Below are 21,210 nucleotides of genomic sequence, written 5' to 3'. Positions count from 1 at the left end.
AAATCATCTTTAAAAAAAACAGCAACTGAGAACTTGTTCTTTCAGTGTTAAGAGTTCTAAATCAATCTCCAGTATAAGTCAAGGGCCTGTCCCACTTACGTGTCCTTGGTGGCAAATTACGCGACCTCGTGGTCGCGTTGAGCCGCGATGGTCCTGCGAAGGTCGGGCGCGATTACATGCGTACGCACAGCCGTCTGGAGCGCGTGACGTCATTTGAAGATGGACACAAAGCTGGAGTAACTCAGCGGGACCGGCAGCATCTCTGGAGAGAAGCAATGGGTGACGTTTCGTGTCGAGACTTCTTCAGTCTGAAACGCAGGGTCTTGACCCGAAACATCACCCTTTGCTTCTCTCCTGCATTTTGTGTCAATCTTCAATTTTCTTGGCCCCGCTCTGGGAGTAGAAGTGGGGGCGGATCAGGACCGCAACGGCCATGAGCCCCAGGCCGAGTTCGGCGATCGTTTGCCTGCTTCTGCTGCTGTCGAAGGTGAGACATTGCGTCGCGCCAGGGTCTTGGGCCTGTCCCACTTTGGCCGTCAGTTCAGCGACAGGCCGTTGGCGCGCGAAGATTTCGTTCACTACAAAAATTTCGGAGCCCCGCGTGCTGCCGCGCAGAACTACATACCCATCCGTGCTTCTAAGTGGGACCGGCCCCGCGCGGCCATACGATGCCCGTACGCCTCAACGCGACCACGAGGTCGTGTAATTTGCGTGCCAAGGACACGTAAGTGGGACAGGCCCTTCAGTCAGTTAATTACTTCTGGATTTTATCTCATTAGCACTTACCTGGGATAATGTGCTGATGACGATTATAAAATAAATGAACCCCAGAGATTGCAGCATGTGGTCGAGAATTAGTTGGTGTAAGTACTTCATCATCCTCTCCAAAATGATGCAACTTTTCATAGCTCTCCAGGTACCTGCACAAAGCACATTGTTACTAAACTGATGAATACTTTCTTGAGATTATACTGTAGTTGACAAGACTAAACAGTACCCAAGTATTTATTATAACCAAAGTGATCACATATACATTTGAGAATTGGTATATTTAATTACCAAAATATTAATACTGAAGAGGGCCAACAGAAAATAGAATATAAAATAACGTAAGTCCGGTATTGATATACAAACAAAAATTATCTGATAAACTACACATGCTCAAAGATCTGATGCAATTTATATAAAGTGAAAGATAATTTCTAGTAACCATGGCAAAGATGAATAAATATAGAAAAATAGGCTGTTTTCCACACACACCATTGTTATATTATAGGATTAGTAATGCACGGATTGCTTTGTCATAAGTTAATATTCAACAAATTTAAAAGTAATTGGTAAAATGTGTGCAGAGATAAAATATTCACAGAAAAATGGTAAGATTAAAAGAAATAATGGCCAACAATTCTACAATTTGATATCAAAGCAATGACCACATCTGAGACCACATCTGGAGTATTGTGTACAGTTTTGGTCTCCTAATTTGAGGAAGGACATCCTTGTGATTGAAGCAGTGCAGCATAGGTTCACGAGATTGATCCCTGGGATGGCGGGACTGTCATATGAGGAAAGATTGAAAAGACTAGGCTTGTATTCACTGGAGTTTAGAAGGATGAGGGGGAATCTTATAGAAACATATAAAATTATATACAAGCTAGATGCAGGAATGTTGGGCGAGTCCAGAACCAGGGGACACAGTCTAAGAATAAAGGGGAGGTCATTTAAGACTGAGGTGAGAAAAATCTTTTTCACCCAGAGAGTTGTGAATTTATGGAATTCCCTGCCACAGAGGGCGGTGGAGGCCAAGTCACTGGATGGATTTAAGAGAGAGTTAGATAGAGCTCTAGGGGCTAGTGGAGTCAAGGGATATGGGGAAAAGGCAGACAAGGGTTATTGATAGGGGACGATCAGCCATGATCACAATGAATGGCGGTGCTGGCTCGAAGGGCCGAATGACCTCCTCCTGCACCTATTTTCTATGTTTCTATGTCTATGTTTCAATGATTTTCCAATTTTTTCCAAATATGCTGATCTCAAGAGTAACTGACAGCATCCAACTACATATCATTTAAATTAGATTATATTGGACAGTAGAAGATTTAAAACAACGGTGCAGTCTCTGTACAATACTAACTTTAAACCGTGCCTTGGCTATCAATTACATATAAATCACCCTGCAAATAAAGAACATCACATAGACCTTCACAAAGTACAGTTTTTTTTGCTGTAAGAGTGAACAAGTAAAAAAGATCAATGCTGCTATAGATGCTTCCACAGTTTCATTTATAGTTGCAAAGCCTAGAGCAATTATTTTATTACAAAACATTTCCACTGAACTTACTTTAATTAAGAATATTCAATGGCAAAGTAATTTTTGGAATGTGTTGTTGATCATTTGCAGAAATTATGAAAGCTATTTATTGGAAACAGTGGCGCAGCTGATAGAGCTACTGCCTCACAACGCCAGAGAACAGGGCTCAATCTTGATCTCAGGTACTGTCTGCATGGAGGTTTTTCACATTCTCCGTGACCACATGGGTTTCCTCCAACATCCCAAAGACGTGCAAGTTTGTCGGTTAATTGGTCTCCATATAATTGCCCCTAGTGTGCAGGGAGTAATAACTCTCATCTGTCTAGATTTCGCTGCATGTAGCCATGAATTGTGTCATGAACAGTTTCAAAGGGAAACAAACACTCTACTATCAGTGAGCACTTCTAACCTTACGAATAGATAAAGATATTTATGCACACTGCTAGGGTCCATGTACCTTTCCTTGCTTGCTGTGTTGAGGAATCCAGCTGCAAATCCAGAGATTTTTTGTCATGCAAAAACACCTCCACTTTCCTTCATATTAATTTTGACTCCAGGCAGTGAAGAGCTCATCCTATACCATCAAGATTCTTAGACTAACATTTCTCCATGCTACTTTTGGTTAAATGTTATTTTGCTGTTGGGCCCTTGCAGTAACTTTCACCACATTTCTGCAAATGTAATTTTACATCCGTGTTTAGCCCAAGGCAATAGTATTGCCTGAGGAAGAGGTGGCTTGATTCAACTGATGGTCAATGAGTTGGTAACTAGTGAGTAGACATCATTTGGTAGCACATATCACCAAATCTTCGAACCTTTTGGTGATTGTGTCTTTAATTAGTTTCATACAGCACAGGAAAAAGACCCTTCGGCCCAATTCATCCATGCCAACCAAGGCGCCCCTTCAAAGCAAATCCCATTTGCCTGGCACTGGCCCATATCCCTCTAAACCTTTACTATCCGTGTATCAGTCCACGTGTCTTTTAAATGCTGTTTTAAATGTTTTTTAAAACCTACATCAACTACCTCACCTTGCAGCTCGCTCCATCTCCCACCATCTTCTGAGTGAAAAACATGCCCCTTGGGTTCCTTTTTTCTCTCACACCTTAAACCTATGTCCTCAAGTTTTGGATTCCTCTGCCCTGGGTAAAAATACTGTGCATTCACCTAATCTATTCTCCTCATGATGTTACGCACCTCTACAAGGTTTCTCCGCAGCCTCCTGTGCTCCAAGGAATGAAATCCTAGTCTGCCAAACATCTCGCTACAACTCAGACCCTCAAGTCCTCGCAACATCCTCATAAATCTTCTCTGCACTCTCTCCTGCATAAACATTTCCTAGTTTCACTCTTGATTTAGTCTTTTTATTTTTATTTTCAAAAAAAGTGTTCAGCAAAATTGAATTTCTGTTACTGAAAACCTCCACTTAACAAGTCAACTTTTGGTCCAACCAAACACAACTAAATCAAATTGATAACATAGGTACGGACCAATGAAACATGTATATGAACAACCTGCAACAATCTGGGTGAATTCCATTAGCAAACACAAAACTATTTAAAATTATTTAGAAGAATAACCATCGCATCCCTGCCACATCACAAGTTCTCGTTATAGGAATAGAATTAGGCCATTCAGCCCATCGAGTCTACTCCGCCATTCAATCGTGGCTGATCATTGCCTCCTATCCCATTTTCCTGCCCTCTCCCCATAACCCTCGACACCGGTTCTAATCAAGAATTTGTCTGTCTCTGGCTTAAATATATCCACTGACTTGGTCGCCACAGCCCTCTGTTGCAATGAGTTCCACAGATTAACTACCCTCTGACTAAAGAAGTTCCTCCTCATCTCCTTTCTAAAAGAGCTCCCATTAATTCTGAGACCTCTGGTCCTAAACTCTCCAACCAGTGGAAACATCCTTTCCAGATCCACTCTATGGCTATCCTTCTACATTTTGGTTTCATCATGTAGAAATTACAGCTGTGTTTATACACGGTCCCCCGTCCGTCCCCCCACCCCACCCCCATCTCAGAGCACCATAATGTTTGGGACACATGGCTTCACAGGTGTTTGTAATTGGTCAGGTGATTTAATTGCCTTCTCCATGCAGGTATCCATTTATTTATTTATTTATTTAATTTATTATTTATTTCGATAAGAATAAAAGAATAAAAAGCAAGTGTGAAACAGCATACAAAAAACAAAACAAAAATATTTATAAAGTGTCATAAACAATATCTATAAAGAAATGAAATCATATGTGTCCGAAAAGGAGCAGGAAGAAGCCAAAGCTTATTAATTCCCACCCCTTATTCAACTGCTTGTAATTATCTTATACAAATTTAGCAGCTATATGTACACCATATGTACACCAGCCACTATACGTACACCAAATTATTTACATTTAAACACTAATCAAATATTTACAAAGACATACAAAAAAGAAAAGAAAAAACCCTCATATACTATACAGTATCTTAGTCGTATATACAACCCATCACTCTATAATCACCCTTCCCAATACAATCAGTATAACAAATATCCCACTCACAATCACCTATCCACATCCCAATATCCTTTTAAACAAGTGTTTTTGTACATCTTATTAAACTGAATTATGCTTGTGCTAAGTTTTATCTCCTTTTATAAGAGTGTACTCAGCACCTGGCCTTTCCTCCAGTTTTTCCAACACCTTTGGAAACTTTTATTGCTGTTTATCAACATGAGGACCAATGTTGTGTCAAATAAGCCATTATGAGACTGAGAAACAAGAATAAAACTGTTATAGAGACATCAGCCAAACCTTAAGCTTACCAAAATCAACTGTTTGGAACATTATTAAGAAAGAGAGCACTGGTGAGCTAATTAATCGCAGAGGGACTGGCAGGCCAAGGAAGATCTCCACAGCTGATGACAGAAGAATTATCTCGATAATAAAGAAAAATCCCCAAACACCTGTCCGACAGAACAAAAATACGCTTCAGGAGTCAGGTGTGGATTTGTCAATTATCACTGTCTGCAGAAGACTTCATGAACAGAAATACTACAAGATGCAAACCACTGGTTAGCTGCAAAAATAGGATGGCCAGGTTACAGTTTGCCAAGAAGTACTTAAAAGAGCAACCAGAGTTCTGGAAAAAGGTCTTGTGGACAGATGAGACAGAAGATTAACTTATATCAGAGTGATGGCAAGAGCAAAGTATGGAGGCGAGAAGGAACTGCCCAAGGTCCAAAGCATACCACCTCATCTGTGAAACACGGTGGTGGGGGCGTTATGGCCTGGACATGTATGGCTGCTGAAGGTACTGGCTCACTTATCGTCATTGATGATACAACTGCTGATGGTAATAGCATAATGAATTCTGAAGTGTATAGACACATCCGATCTGCTCCAAGTTCAAACAAATGCCTCAAAACGCATTGGCCGACAGTTCATTCTACAGCAAGACAATGATCCCAAACATACTGCTAAAGCACCAAACGAAAGCTAAAAAACTGGTCAATTCTTCAGTGGCCAAATCAATCACCCGATCTGAACCCAATTGAGCATGCCTTTTATATGCAGAAGAGAAAACTGAAGGGGACTAGCCCCCAAAGCAAGCATAAGCTAAAGGTGGCTGCAATCCAGGCCTGGCAGGGCATCTCCAGAGAAGACACCCAGCAACTGGTGATGTCCATGAATCACATACTTCAAGCAGTCATTGCATGCAAATAATATGCAACAAAATACGAAACATGACTACTTTCATTTACATGACATTGCTGTGTCCCAAACATTATGGTGCCCTGAAATGGGGGGACTATGTATAAACACTGTTGTAATTTCTACATGGTGAAACCAAAATGTGTAAAAATGACCTTTATTAAAATCTGACAATGTGCACTTTAACCACATGTGATTTTTTTCTATTACAAATCTCAAATTGTGGAGTACAGAAGCAAATGATGGGTCTTTGTCCCAAAACATTATGGAGGGCACTGTATGTGAATCAAACTGATTTTTTTTACAACAATCCAGTGGGGACTTTGAGCATTCATCAACTTTGCCTCCCATCATTGCTTCATGCAATTACAAAATAGTAATGTAATTGTTGACTAATCATGCCAGGCAATCTCTCAATTAAGCCTCAACAGACTCTGAAATGGCCTAAGGAAACCCAAATGATGGCAAGTTTGCAGAACCACTTTCTCTCCAGCCTACTACACTAAATTCTATGTCTCAAAACCCATATTTCAAAAATGTTATTTCTAAAAGTAATCTAATTTACATTTGAATAAATCAATATTGGCTGCTGCCATCATTCTCACGAGAGCCTTTTCACAAGATTGACCACTTGGTAACTGCAATTTTGTTTCTCCAATTTTAAAAACAAAAGGGCTCTCCTGTTCTCCCAGCTGGTCAATGAGGTTGAAATTCTTTGTAACCTTTTTAATGTTGGATAGACGATGCTCATATTAACACGCTCTAACAAGATTACCACTTGAAGGTTGGCATTTTCTATAAGTTGCAACAGTGTATGAGTAATTTGAAACTCTAAATTCATACACAACATGCTAGTGTGAGAGAATGGTTCCAAACCCTCCCCCACTGTTGAGCAATCATCGATAGAGCTTTCATGAACTCAACTTCCCTTTTGGGAACACAGCCAAATTTCTGCGATCATTCCTCATAAACCACTCCCTCCATCCCTCCAGTAATTCTGGTTGCTTATTGTGCATTCCTTCTATATCTCTGTCAATATTGCTAGAATAAAGAAACATCCCCAACAACTCCCTCATTTGCAGGTCACGTTGAAGCAGTCGGGATCAAGTTGCACAGCGGTAGTGTTACAGCGCCAGAGAACTGGATTTGATCCTGACCATGGATGTTGTCTGTATGGAGTTTGTACGTTCTCCCTGTGACCGTGTGGGCTTTCTCTGGGTGCTCCAGATTCCTCCCACGCTCCAAATATATATAGATTTGTAGGTTAATTGGCTTTGGTAAAAATTGTAAATTGTCCCAAGTGTGTTGGATAGTGCTCATGTATGGGTATTGTGGGTCGACACAGACTCGGAGGGCTGAAGGGTCTGTTTCCGTATTTAAACTAAATTAAACGTGAATCCCTCTCCAATGCTGCTGCATAACCGGCCGACCATCCTGATATTTTCCGTTATTACTCAACCCCACAGTTGCTCCTCGTTCGAAAATTGGCAGACACAAAGTAGCAATGTTTGAATATTACATACAATTTTGTCGGCTTTGATATTCTCAATACTGAAGCACTTCCACTCGGCCTGGTTTAAGAGTTGTTATGCAAATAAGGTTAATACTCAAAGAACAATAGGCATGCCAATTCTGATAACTGAAATCAACCTAGATTCCCATAATTTCCTACAATGAACTCCCAATGTCAGTTGAGAACAAATTTGAATATGCAATTGACTTTTAATAACAGATGCCTAAACAACTTCTGATCTTTCACAAATGCTGCTCCAAATGTATACATCTTTTTGCAGAGTGATCATTCATTTCCAGCACAGGACTACCTCAATAGCACAGTTGAAGTTGCAACCTGCTCCAGGAAAAACCCACAGTATGGAAGTCTTGGTTTAAACCTCAGAAAACCTGTTCCACCATCAACCATTTGAAAATTTGTCAGGAAGGACATGACTATTTTCTACAAAAGCCTCAGAAAGATCCGAAACTGTAGCAATCTAATTGCGGCTCACTTCATGAATGTGTTGCCGCAACAATATTTTGTGGTTACCTGATACTTTACCAAACAACTAAGCCTTAAAGCCCTGTCCCACTGTACGAGTTAATTCAAAGAGTACTCCCGAGTTTGCCGATTCGAACTCGGAGATTCATTCTACGTGCTTACCACGAGTTTGATTTTTTTTTCTGGCACTATAAGGCAGCAACTCTACTGCTGTGCCACTGTGCTGCCTTTACCAGTCTAACCAAGATTTGTTGCAGATTTAGCATAAATACTCTACTGTTCAATTCAACTTAGTTTAGTTTAGAGATACAGCGCGGAAACAGGCCCTTCGGCCCACCGAATCCACACCGACCAGCGATCGCCGCACATTAATACTATCCTACACACTAGGGGCAAATTACACTTATACCAAGCCAATTTACCTACAAACCAGTACGTCTTTGGAGTGTGGGAGGAAACCAAAGATCTCGGAAAAAACCCACGCTGTCATGGGGAAAACATAAAACTCCGTGCAGATAGCACCAGTAGTCGGGGCCGAACCCAGGTCTCCGGTGCTACCGATTTAGAGAATTTTAACTTCTTTAAAAATAAATCCCAAAGCCTTGTATATTTTTAAGCCTTAGGTGCAATTCAATGATTGGAACTCCAAAATCCTTCCCCCAACTCTATGAAGACTCATAGTACACAAGCAATAGTTTTTCCCAATCCGACCTCTCTGTCCTGGGTCTCCTCCATTGCCAGAGTGAGCAACACCGGAAATTGGAGGAACAGCACCTCATATTCCACCTGGGTTGCTTGCGTCCGGATGGCATGAACGTTGAATTCTCCCAGTTTTGCTAGCCCTTGCTGTCTCCTCCCCTTCCTTAACCCTCGAGCTGTCTCCTCCCATCCCCCCGCCCTCGGGTTCCTCCTCCTCCCTTTTTCATTCCTTCTCCCCCCCACCCCCCATCAGTCTGAAGAAGGGTTTCGGCCCGAAACGTCACCTATTTCCCTCGCTCCATAGATGCTGCTGCACCCGCTAAGTTTCTCCAGCATTTTTGTGTACCTTCGTTTTTCCAACAAGATGTTCTACATCACATTAGCAAACTGATCTTTGCGCTTTGTCTTTTTACAACCCTTTACAATCCTCCTTAGTATTGCCTATTATCCTCTAAACATGTATTATCCACCAAGTGGTCACAGGAGTCGAAGGCAACCTCATCTCCATTACACAGCTACATCGCTTCACAGATAACTGTCCAGGGTCCGACCTCCTCAGAGGAGCATGGGTGAAGCTCAACCGACTTCGTACTGGAGTTGGGCGTTTCAATGCCAGCATGTGGAGATGGGGACTCCGCCAGAGCCCAGCCTGTGAATGTGGAGCAGAACAACAGACAGCCAACCATGTCATCTCTGGGTGCCCGCTCTACCACCCACCAAATGGAGCTCAGGGCTTGGCAGACATTGACGCAGAGACAACCTGGCTGCTCAACACCCGCCTTGAGATCTAACTATTCCTTTAGTTTATGTTTCATTCGCAAGAAGAAGATCCACATGTTTATGAAAACGGTTTCAGATTGCAAAGTCTAAATTATTACAGTAAATTATAAGCAGCAGTGATCCTGGCACTGATCACCGATATCCACTTTTGCATAGCATGCCTGTTACTCACACTTATTTTTCTTGAGGTCATCTGGCATTCTAATCTGATTCTGGAATCTCCTAGTTTAATTACATGTTTGCTTTGAGGTGTCTAAAAACATCTTTTAAAAATCTGTATAAATTATGAGTAAATTCTATCAGTTACATCCTGCTGAATCATTTCTGCACACACTGTTGCTACCAAATCCTTCCTGTGACCTAACCAATGATTTTCATAGATCTTTTTTGGTTCCATATTTTGTTTTACCTCTCCTTATCCCTTGTAACCTACACCACTCTCCTGTATTGTACTTTGTACTTCATGTCTACTTCTCCCCTCACCTTTAATTGTTCCTTTGTTGTTTTTCATCTATGGGGTCTTATAAGTGTTTAATGTGACTGTTCCTATGTGGAATATATTTTTTTTACAGCGCTTTGTTAGAACACGTCATTGTTGTTTGCAATATTACTGCTCTTTTAATCTTCTTATTTATGTTCTTTATTGTGAGTGCCTATTGAAATGTACAATTACCTTTTAAATAATACGAGGATTTAAAAAAAAGAAAAGATATGAGAAAAAGGCTGGTAAATGGGCTAAGAGAAGGTAGCTCCAACTGGAGAAGCACGAGGGGTCAAACTGTCCCCCTTTGCACTATTACCTACAAATTCTTTCACACTATTTTGAAAAAGTTTCAGTTGGATCAGAAAAAGAATCTCACTAATCACTAGCAAAATGAGCCTCATTGTTGTCCATCAAGCCCAGCACAGAGTATTGAACTTCAATTAGAATTCAGACATCTGCAATATTTATCTTTTAAACAAACAGCTCCAATAGTCCCTCACAGTTGTATGCTATTGTGAAATCTACAGCACACATAAAGCACTTCATTCATAGAGACATACAAAGGTAGATTTGGGGAGGGTACAATAGAGTTATCATTTCTGCAAAATTAAAGCTGATGAGTGCTAGAAGCACAATAGGAGTAAAGTGAGGAGGAAATTGTAACCACCTATCAATTCTTAAAAATTAACAGCCATCGGCTACCCTCCCACACCCTCTACAATGAGCACCACAATTCAGGTACTGGGAAAAATAAAATGACATGTCTCGATGAAAACAGCCCAGTAGCTCTAACATGAACCGCAATGAAGTCTTTTGAAAGACTGATAATATACAACTGTGCCAGTCTTTCGGACAATCGAGAGAGTGCCGGAGTAACTCAGCAGGTTAGGCAGCATCTCTGAAGATTATGGATAGGTGAAGAAGGGTCCCGACATGAAATATCACCCATCCACGTTCTCCACAGATGCTGTCTGACCGGCTGAGTTACCCCAACAGAGTATTTCTTCCCTTAAAATCTGGATCCCTTACAATTTACATACAGGAAAATTAGGTCTATGGAGGACATCACCTCTCTTGCACTAAATTCCACTCTATTCAATTCAATTCAACTTTATTGTCATTGCACAGATACAGTATAGGTACAACGAAATGCAGTTTAGCGTCTGGTCATAGTCACAGTGCAAGATAGGAATTAAACAAAATACAGAACAAGCATACATTAGAGCAAGAAGTGTACTGGTTAACAATGTGGATGGAGAGACCAAGGATATCTAGCGACGGGACTCCGAGTTCAGCAATGTAAGTGTGTTGTTGAAAAAGCTGTTCCTCATCCTGCTAGTTCGAGACCTGAGGCTCCTGTACCGCCTCCCTGATGGGAGGAGGGCAAACAGTCCATGGTTAGGGTGAGAGGGGTCCTTGATGATCTTCCTGGCCCGTCTCAGACACCGTTTTCGGTGAAGGGCATCCATGGCAGGGAGCGGGGCACCGATGATGTGCTGAGCGGTTTTCACCACCCGTTGTAGTGCCTTCCTATCCGCTGCAGTGCAACTGCTGTACCATACCGTGAAGCAGGTGGTCAGGATGCTTTCGATGGTACAGCGGTAAAAGTTGGTCAGGATCTGGGGGAACAGGTGAGCTTTCTTGAGCCTCCTCAGGAAGTAAAGGCGCTTCTGCGCCTTTTTGATCAGTTTGGTGGTATTGAGGGACCAGGACAGATCCTCCGAGATGTGTACCCCGAGGAATTTGTAGATGGAGACACGCTCCACCTCAGTCCCGTTTATATGGATGGGGGTATGTCTGCCCCCTCTGTTCTTCCTGAAGTCAACAATAATTTCCTTCGTCTTCTTGGAGTTGAGGACGAGGTTATTGTTGGCACACCAGGCTGCCAGGTGCTGGACCTCCTCCCTGTAGGCTGACTCGTCGTTGTCACTGATCAGCCCTACCACCGTGGTGTCGTCGGCAAATTTAATGATGGCGTTGGAGCCATACTTAGGGATGCAGTCATGGGTGAAGAGGGAGTAGAGGAGAGGGCTGAGCACACAGCCCTGTGTTCAGTGTTATAGTGGAGGAGGTGAGGTTGTTGACCCTAACAGACTGTGGTCTGTTGGTGAGGAAATCCAGTGTCCAGTTGCAGAGGGAGGTGGAGATGCCAAGTCCGCTGAGTTTGGTGATCAAGCTAGCGGGGATGACAGTGTTAAAGGCGGAGCTGAAATCAATGAACAGCAACTTGATGTAGGTGTTAATACTGTCCAGGTGGGTCAGGGCTGAGTGTAGGGCCGCCGATATGGCGTCCTCTGTAGACCTGTTGGTCCGGTAGGCAAACTGATTGGGGTCCAGTGTGGGGGGGAGGCTGGCTTTGAGGTGAGCCAAGATCAGCCGCTCAAAGCACTTTGCGATGACAGGGGTGAGTGCCACTGGGCGGAAGTCGTTGAGACTCCCTGAAGCTGATTGTTTGGGCACTGGCACAATGGTTGAGGTCTTGAGGCAAGTGGGGACGACACCCTGGGCCAGTGACAGATTGAAAATGTCAGTGAGGACCGGGGATAGTTGTCCAGCACATGCCCTGAGCACACGCCCGGGGATGCCATCGGGGCCGGCAGCTTTGTGCTCATTCAATCAATCAATCAATCAATCAACTTTTATTGTCATCTTGCAAGCAACAGTTGTACAGTGCAAAATTAAAAGACGTTTCCCAGGGAATAGCGGAGCATCGCACATGAAATTTAAAACATTTCACACATAATACTAAAAACAATCCAGTCCCTGATGGAATAGTATAAATAGTTAAAAGCAGGTAAAACACAACGTTAAAATACAATAAACCAATCATAAAATGTCCGGGGCAGCTGATTTGAGTGGCCAGTGCCAGTTATTAAAGTGGCCAGTGCCAGTTATTAAAGTGTCCGTGCCAGCCGCAGAATCAAGTGACTGTGAGTACAGAGTGACTGTTTAGCAGCCTCACAGCCTGTGGTAGGAAGCTGTTTAGCAGTCTTGTAGTCCGGGCTTTGATGCTTCGATATCTCTTGCCTGATGGCAGGAGATCCAGGTGTATGTGGAGGGGGTGCAGTTTGTCCTTAGCAATTCTCTGAGCTTTTTTCAGACAGCGGCTCTGGAACAGTTCTTGTACCGAGGGTAGGGAGACACCAATGATCCTCTCTGCTCCCCTCACTACCCTCTGCAGAGCCTTCCTGTCCGAGCAGTTGCAGGTGGAGTACCACGTATTTATGCAGTATGCGAGTACAGACTCCACCGTACCCCTGTAGAAAGTCCTGAGGATGTTGGTGGGGAGTGAGGCCTGTTTTAGTTTCCTCAGGAAGTGCAGTCGCTGATGGGCCCGTTTGACGGTCCCAGTGGTGTTCCTGGACCAGGTGAGGCTGTCTGTAATTTGCACACCGAGGAACTTTATGCTCTCCACTCTCTCCACTGTAGTGCCACTGATGTTGAGGGGTGTATGCTTTGGCTGCGCCCTCCTGAAGTCGACAACCATCTCCTTCGTTTTGTCGACATTTAATTCTAGATTATTTTTGCCGCACCAGTCCACTAGTTGTTTTACTTCCTCCCTGTACATTGATTCGTCATCTCCGCTGATGAGTCCCACCACTGCTCACCTTGCTCAGTGCACCTTGTACAGCAGAGGTGGAGAGACTGAGGGGTTGTTCGTTCGGGGGTGGGGCAGCTTTGATGGCTGGAATTTTGTTGTCCCGGTCAAAACGAGCATAGAAGTAGTTTAGCTCGTCAGGAAGGGAGGCGTTGTCTGGGGGGGGGGGGGGGAGTGTTAACTTTATGGTAATCGGCAATGGATTTGATTCCTTGCCACATGCGCCTGGGGTCGGAGTTGTTTTGGAAATGCTCCTCGATCTGCCGTTTGTGATTGAGTTTAGCGTTCCTAATTCCCTTTTTCAGATTGGCCCTGGATGAGCTGTATCCCTCAGCGTCGCCAGATTTTAAAGCGGCATCGCGAGCCTTCAGCAGGAGTCTGACCTCCCTGCTCATCCACGGCTTCTGGTTAGGGAAGGTCTTTATCTGTTTGTGGGTAGTGACGTTGTCAGTGCAGAATTTTATATAGTCCAAAATGGTTGAGGTGTATGAGTTAATGTCCACTTGGGAGTTAAAGGTGGCCTGGGTGGCGAACAGACTCCAGTCTGTTTGCTGAAACTGTTCCTGTAATACAGAGACAGCCCCCTCAGGCCAAACCTTCACACGTCTGATCAGAGGTGTGTATTTGGGGAGCAGGAACAGAGAGAGGTGGTCAGACTGACCCAGGTGGGGGAGGGGGAGGGCTTTGTAGGCTTCAGTGATATTAGTATATACTAAGTCCAGAATATTGTCTCCTCTGGTTGGGCAGGAAACATGCTGATGGAACCTGGGGAGTAGAGTTTTAAGGTTGGAGTGGTTAAAATCACCCGCAACAATAAAAGCCCCCTCTGGGTGTGCAGTTAGTTGTTAGCTGATAGCAGCTTGCAGCGCTTCCATTAGCGTCCGGGGGGACATAGACTGCAGTGATAACAATTGATGTAAATTCCCTGGGCAGACAGAAGGGCCTGCACTTTATCATCAGGTAGATCATCTTACCAATAAGAACACCTTTGTCAGAGTGTTATCCATTGGCGACAGCTCAGATTTCAACACCATACCAAATAAGCTCATTGTTAAATGTCTGAGCCTTGGCCATAGAGCTTCCATTTGCAACTGGCGTCTGGATTTCCTGACCAGTGGTTAGAATTGGTCATAATATTTCCTCCAGCATGGCCTCAAAACTGGTGTGCCTCAGTATTGTATGCTCAGTCCATTGCTCTACTCCCTGTACACCCATAGCTATGTGGCCAAGTACAACATTAACTTGATCTTTAAGTTCACCAATCCACTGTTGTCGGTTAAATCAACAACAATTAGAGTGTGGGAAAGAAATCACAAACCTGTGTCATGGTGTTAGGACAATAACCTAGCCTTTAACGTAAGCAAGGCTGAAGAGTTGTTGAGAAAAGAAAACAAGTGATTGAACTTTTTTCACCTTCCATCACAGAGAGGAATGTGGAAGAGTCTCTGTGATGGATGTTTATGTTTAAATGTGTTTTGTGTGTTCCGTTGCTTTTTATTCAAATGAAATTCCTCGTATGTTGCAAAACAGACTTGGCTAATAAAGTATTATTGTGATTGTGATTGTGAACACAATCCTGTCTTCATCAACGGATCTGCTGTAGAGGTAATCAACAGCTTCAGGTTTCTAAGCTTTCCGTATCTCCAGTAATTTCAGCTGCCTGATTCCTTCACGCTCATCAAGAAAGTGCATCAGCATATTTACTATCTTCGGCTTCTGAGGGGATTTGGTATATCCATCAGAATATCCGCACAAACTTCTCCAAGGTTACTGATGGAATCCATTTCAACGTGGTAGGGCAACTATTCTTCTCTTGACCCCAGCTGAACCTGGAAAGAGTGGTGAACACATTCTAGTCCACCACAGGGTTGTCATTTTGTTCCATCCAATCCATCTTCCCGGTGCATTGAATTGAGGAAGCCTGGAAGTATCGACAAGTTTGCCTGTCATCCTAGATATTCCGTTTTCTCTCTACTTCCTTCTTGGAGAAGATCACAAACCTGTGTCTAATAAGAGGTGGTGAAAGCTTGGAAGTTCAGATTTAAGAACAGCTTCTTCCCCATTGTTATCTGAATCCTGAACAGATCACCTCTTCGATACCCTGTTCCCAGAGGGCTGGCCACATTCTCTTATTCTCAGCTCTATCCCATTTAGTTATTCTGTTATTGTACTACTTTCACACTACAATTTTGCACCATTCTGCTGTTTTGTATTTGCTGCTGTATTTGTTTTATCATTACTTTATGTCTACTCTGTGAGTTTCATGTGAACAAGGAATGTCATTGCACTCTGGTGAATATGACAATAAACTGATCTAATCCAATCTAATCATGCTCCAATGAACATGGAATCTAGAAACAAATGCAAACATCACATAAGCTGCAGAAACTGCCTATGCTGCACATTATTAATCTTCAGTTCCCTGTTCTATTCTCTCTATACCCATGACAATGTCGCCAGGCATAGCTCCAATACCATTTTTTAATTCACCGATATCACTGTTGCTAGACAAATAATGTAACAATGTGTCAGAGTACAGGAGGGAGATCAATAATCTGGTTGAATGGTGTCAGTACAACAATCTGGCTCTCAAGACAGACACAAAATGCTGGAGTAACTCAGTGGGTCAGCCAGCATCTCCGGAGAAAAGGAATAGGTGACGTTTAGGGTCAAGACGTTTCGGTTAGAGACCCTTCTTCAGACTGAGTGTCGGGGGAGAGGAAAAACCAAGAGATATGAAGAAGTACAATGGACAAATGAATGAAAGGTATGCAAAATCCCAAATCAAAGCCAGCACCAATGATCAAGGAAAGGCAGAGCCCACAATGGTCCTTTGTTGGCTGTGGAGAAGGTGATAACAAGTGAAAGAGTGAAACTAAGCATGACGACACTGAAACTAGTAGGACTACTTGGGTGGCCTAATGGAGGGGTGGCTCTCAACAATAGTAAGACCAAGGAGCAGATTATTGACTTTAGGAAGGAAAAGCTGGCACAACTGTGTTCACGGTGGAGAGGGTCAACAGCTTCAAGTTTCTGCATGTACACATCTCTAATGATCTGTCCTGGGCACAGCATATTGATGCAATTACAAAGAAAGCCTCTAATTCTTCAGATGTTTGAGGAGTTTTGGCATATATTGAACTCCTACAGGTGTACAGTAAAGAGCATACTGACTGGTTGTATCACAACCTATTATTGGCAATTCAAACATTCAAGCAGCGAAGGAGACTGCAGTAAGTGGTGGACATTGCCTAGTCCATCACAGGCATTGACCTCTACAGGAAACGTGGCCTCAAGAAGTCAGCTAACATAAGTAAATTATATGTACAAATCACACCATCACATGGAACACACTCCAATATACAGACATTTGCAACATTATATTCAATGTATTTCAAATGTTTTGGCTTTATTCACTGGAGCTACAGAATTTATATCTGGAATGCAAAGCTATCTTGAGTAATGGTGATCAATTTACTACTGTACTGCCCTAAACATTCATATGGCTCTTTAATGTGGTTTCCATATTCAGCCTGGCATTCAAGTTAGTATGCCGTAAAGGCCACGTGAGCCAATAATATTCAGTCATTATTACTGAACATGTGCTTTATAAATTAACCAGAACTGCCCATGTACAGGCACAATATATATAAACAAATTTCCTGGCTATTTAATGTCCATAATATGCTGTTCAAATCCAATCTGGCTACTTATCATCCAGACAACTCTTAATTATCAAAGTGATGGAATGCGTTGTCAACAATACTTAGAACCTGCCCATTTGTACTGTTGTCATTCTGCCAAATCTTGTCTCCAGATCTCACTAAACCAATCTAGGACAAGAGGTGAATTCCAGAGAAATATTGGAATGACTGCCACTGATATCATGGTAGCATCTGATTGCATATGCTGTCAAGAAGGGGAGAAGGCAGGAACGGGGTACTGATTGTGGATGATCAACTATGATCATATTGAATACGCTGGCTTGAAGGGCTGAATGGCCTACTCATGCACCTATTGTCTATAAGAAGCTTTAATAAACAATAAGACTCAAGAAGTGCAATTTTATTTTGGTCCGAGTAATAAACTTCAACAACTCTAGGACAATTGACCCTCTTAGACATAGGGTAGTATGTAATGATTAACATACATACCACACAAATGATAATGACCATCTCCAACATGGAGTTTGAACCCCTCCCTTTGATATTCAATGATCTTTTCATCACAGAATCCCCTATCAACAACATCGAGAATCTTCATTTAAAAAAAATTAACTGAACTTGCTACACAAGGATTTGAAATTATAGCCAGAATCCAAATAAAACTAAGTTGAGAAATGTAAATTTGGGCATTAATAAATCTTACACTGGTAGATTGCAACAAAATTGGCACATCAATGCTCAATATGCTCGGACCAAATCTGGCTTAATAGGAATCAGAAACCATCTTAAATGGAAGCTATTTCACCATGTGAAAGGCGTATTAGCACAATGGTTATTAAATCTGCCACTAGATTCTACCACTGCATTCCAAATGTCTTGGGTTTTGGGATTATGGTTCAATAAGCAACTTATGTGCAACAGTATTCCAAGGCAAGTTTTGCATAACACACTGAAATTTGCATGGTTTGCTCTGAAAATCCCCAAACTGAGAGGAATGAAAGTTCAAGTGAGTTTATTGTCATGTGTCCCTGTATAGGACAATGAAATTCTTGCTTTGCTTAAGCACACAGAAAATAGTAGGCATTTACTACAAAACAGATAAATGTGTCCATATACCATGATATAAATATATACACACATGAATAAATAAACTGGTAGTGCAAATAACAGAAAGTGGTTGCTAATAATCAGAGTTTTGTCCGAGCCAGGTTTAATAGCCTGATGGCTGAGGGGAAGTAGCTATTCCTGAACCTGGTTGTTGCAGTCTTCAGGCTCCTGTACCTTCTACCTGAAGGTAGCAGGGAGATCAGTGTGTGGCCAGGATGGTGTGGGTCTTTGATGATACTGCCAGCCTTTTTGAGGCAGCGACTGCGATAAATCCCCTCGATGGAAGGAAGGTCAGAGCCGATGATGGACTGGGCAGTGTTTACTACTTTTTGTAGTCTTTTCCTCTCCAGGGCGCTCAAATTTCCGAACCAAGCCACGATGCAACCGGTCAGCGTGCTCTCGACTGTGCACCTGTAGAAGTTAGAGAGAGTCTTCCTTGACAATCCGACTCTCCGTAATCTTCTCAGGAAGTAGAGGCGCTGATGAGCTTTTTTGATAATTGCGTTCGTGTTCTCGGACCAGGAAAGATCTTCAGAGATGTGCACCCCCAGGAATTTGAAGTTCTTGACCCTTTCAGCCATCGACCCGTTGATATAAATGGGGCTGTGGGTCCCCCTCCTACTCCTTCCGAAGTCCACAATCAGTTCCTTGGTTTTGCTGGTGTTCAGGGCCAGGTTATTGCGCTGGCACCATATGGACAGTTGCTCGATCTCTCTTCTGTACTCTGACTCATCCCCATCAGTGATACGCCCCACAATAGTGGTGTCGTCAGCGAACTTGATGATGGAGTTCGCACTGTGTTTCGCTACGCAGTCATGGGTATAGAGTGAGTACAGCAGGGGGCTGAGCACGCAGCCTTGAGGTGCTCCCGTGCTGATTGTTATTGAGGCTGACACATTTCCACCAATACGAACAGACTGTGGTCTGTGGACGAGGAAGTCGAGGATCCAGTTGCAGAGGGATGCGCAGAGACCCAGTTCTGCGAGTTTGGTAACCAGTTTGGAGGGGATGATTGTGTTAAATGCCGAGCTGTAATCAATGAATAACAGCCTGACATATGAGTTTTTGTTGTCCAAGTGGTCCAGTGCGGAGTGGAGGGCCAGCGAGATCGCATCCACCGTTGATCTGTTGTGGCGGTACGCGAACTGCAGTGGGTCCAGGTTTTTGTCGATGTAGGAGTTGATTTGCTCCATGATCAACCTCTCAAAGCACTTCATCACCACCGGCGTTAGTGCCACTGGTCGATAGTCATTGAGGCACGTCTATACGTCTATATGATAGTCTCAGTACTTCGTTTTGGTCCTTCTACGCTGCTGAAAATAGGTGTATATTGTTATCTGGATGAAACTACTTGCCTGCAGGTCCAGAACTAGATGTAAATGTATCACGACTTTGTTTGCTGACGTAGATTGACAGCCACTGCTGCTGCAGAGACACACCACTGCAGACACGCACCACTAACCAGTGGAGTCACCGGTCAAGGGGATATAGTGAGAGTGTATGCTGTACTGACAACTGTAACAGTTTATTCATGAGTTACAAGTCCTTTTATGGAACTCTGAGTATACTGAAGATTCAATACTGAAGATACATTTGGCAGTTGGCTCGTAATCAATTGGTAAACACCTCCTGTGCAAATGGTAAATAGTCTGTAGAACCAAGATAACACCCAAGTGAAATATGTTATTTGTGGCAATTTATTTGCAGATTACTAAAACTTTACTGCAAAGTTTAATAGGTGTATTTGGATAAACCTAGACTAATTTTTAAGGAATGGTGACATAAGTTTTATTCATTTATTTTGTGATCTACAGTGCCATCCATAATGTTTGGGACAAAGACCCATCATTTATTTTTTCACCTATGTACTCAACAATTTGAGATTTGTAATAGAAAGAATCACACCTGGTTAAAATGCACATTGTCAAATTTTATTAAAGGCCGTTTTTATACATTTTGGTTTCACCATGTAGAAATTACAGCAGAGTTGGAGCGATATATTTGATATATTTACAAAGCTTTTCAAGTCAAGAATAGAACCTAAAACGCAATGGATTATATTTGGAATAATAGTAGAAGATATCAATTTAAATAAAGACCAAAACGTTTTTTTTAATTATGGGTTAATAATTGGAAATAAATTGATACTTAAATTTTGGAAAAATACAACCATACCAACTGTTAAAATGTGGATTAGGAATATGATGGACATAGCACGCCTCGAAGAAATGAGACTCCGACTAATAGATAAATATGACCAATTCTTAAGGAGTTGGTCTCCTTTCATCGTCTTGTATGACTTTGTATGCTCAAATGATTTACTAGATACATTTCTTTCTGCAGGTTTGGAAGAATAACATTACAAAATAAGAATGTCTCCGAATTCTTAAGGAGTTGGTCACCTTTCATCGACTTTTTGGAATCATGTGATGCAGCGGTACCGTAAAGATTGCTGATTTCAGTTCATGCCGTGGATAGATCTACATCTCCGAATAAAGATTTGAAAATTTCTCTTTTAAGGGGCCTTCTCTCCTATTTCTACTTTCCACTTTTTCTTTTTTTTTTTTTATATACACACTTCACGTTTTTCTATTCTCTACCATCTATTTTTCCTCTTTTCCCCCTTTCTATTGTTTTCTTTTTCTTGTCTTGCTTACTTCCTTCTCAAAACATAAAACTAGAGGTTGTACATAGAATGGATTACGGTATGACATAGTTGGCACCTAAAATTAGGTTCCACTGTACTGTTTTGTACTGTATTAACTTCTAATAAAATAAACAAAAAAAAGAAAGAATTTACAGCAGTGTTTACACATAGTCCCCCCATTTCAGGGCACCATAATTTTGGGACACATGGCTTCACAGGC

The 21,210-nt window shown here is 42.3% G+C and overlaps 1 protein-coding gene across 1 annotated transcript in view; it reads right to left on the bottom strand.

The window, feature by feature from the left end:
- LOC116986938 (AT-rich interactive domain-containing protein 2-like) overlaps positions 1-21,210 on the bottom strand; it is a 196,672-nt gene that overhangs the window by 78,119 nt on the left and 97,343 nt on the right. Inside the window, exon 4 of the mRNA XM_033042763.1 lies at positions 787-920. Within this exon, the coding sequence (XP_032898654.1) occupies positions 787-920 (134 nt within the window). The remainder of the gene's footprint in view (positions 1-786; positions 921-21,210) is intronic.

The sequence above is a fragment of the Amblyraja radiata genome, chromosome 24, assembly GCF_010909765.2.
Source record: "Amblyraja radiata isolate CabotCenter1 chromosome 24, sAmbRad1.1.pri, whole genome shotgun sequence".
In the NCBI taxonomy this organism is placed as follows: domain Eukaryota; kingdom Metazoa; phylum Chordata; class Chondrichthyes; order Rajiformes; family Rajidae; genus Amblyraja; species Amblyraja radiata.
The sequence above is the reverse complement of the archived record's forward strand: the minus strand, read 5'-3'. Positions and strand labels throughout refer to the sequence as shown.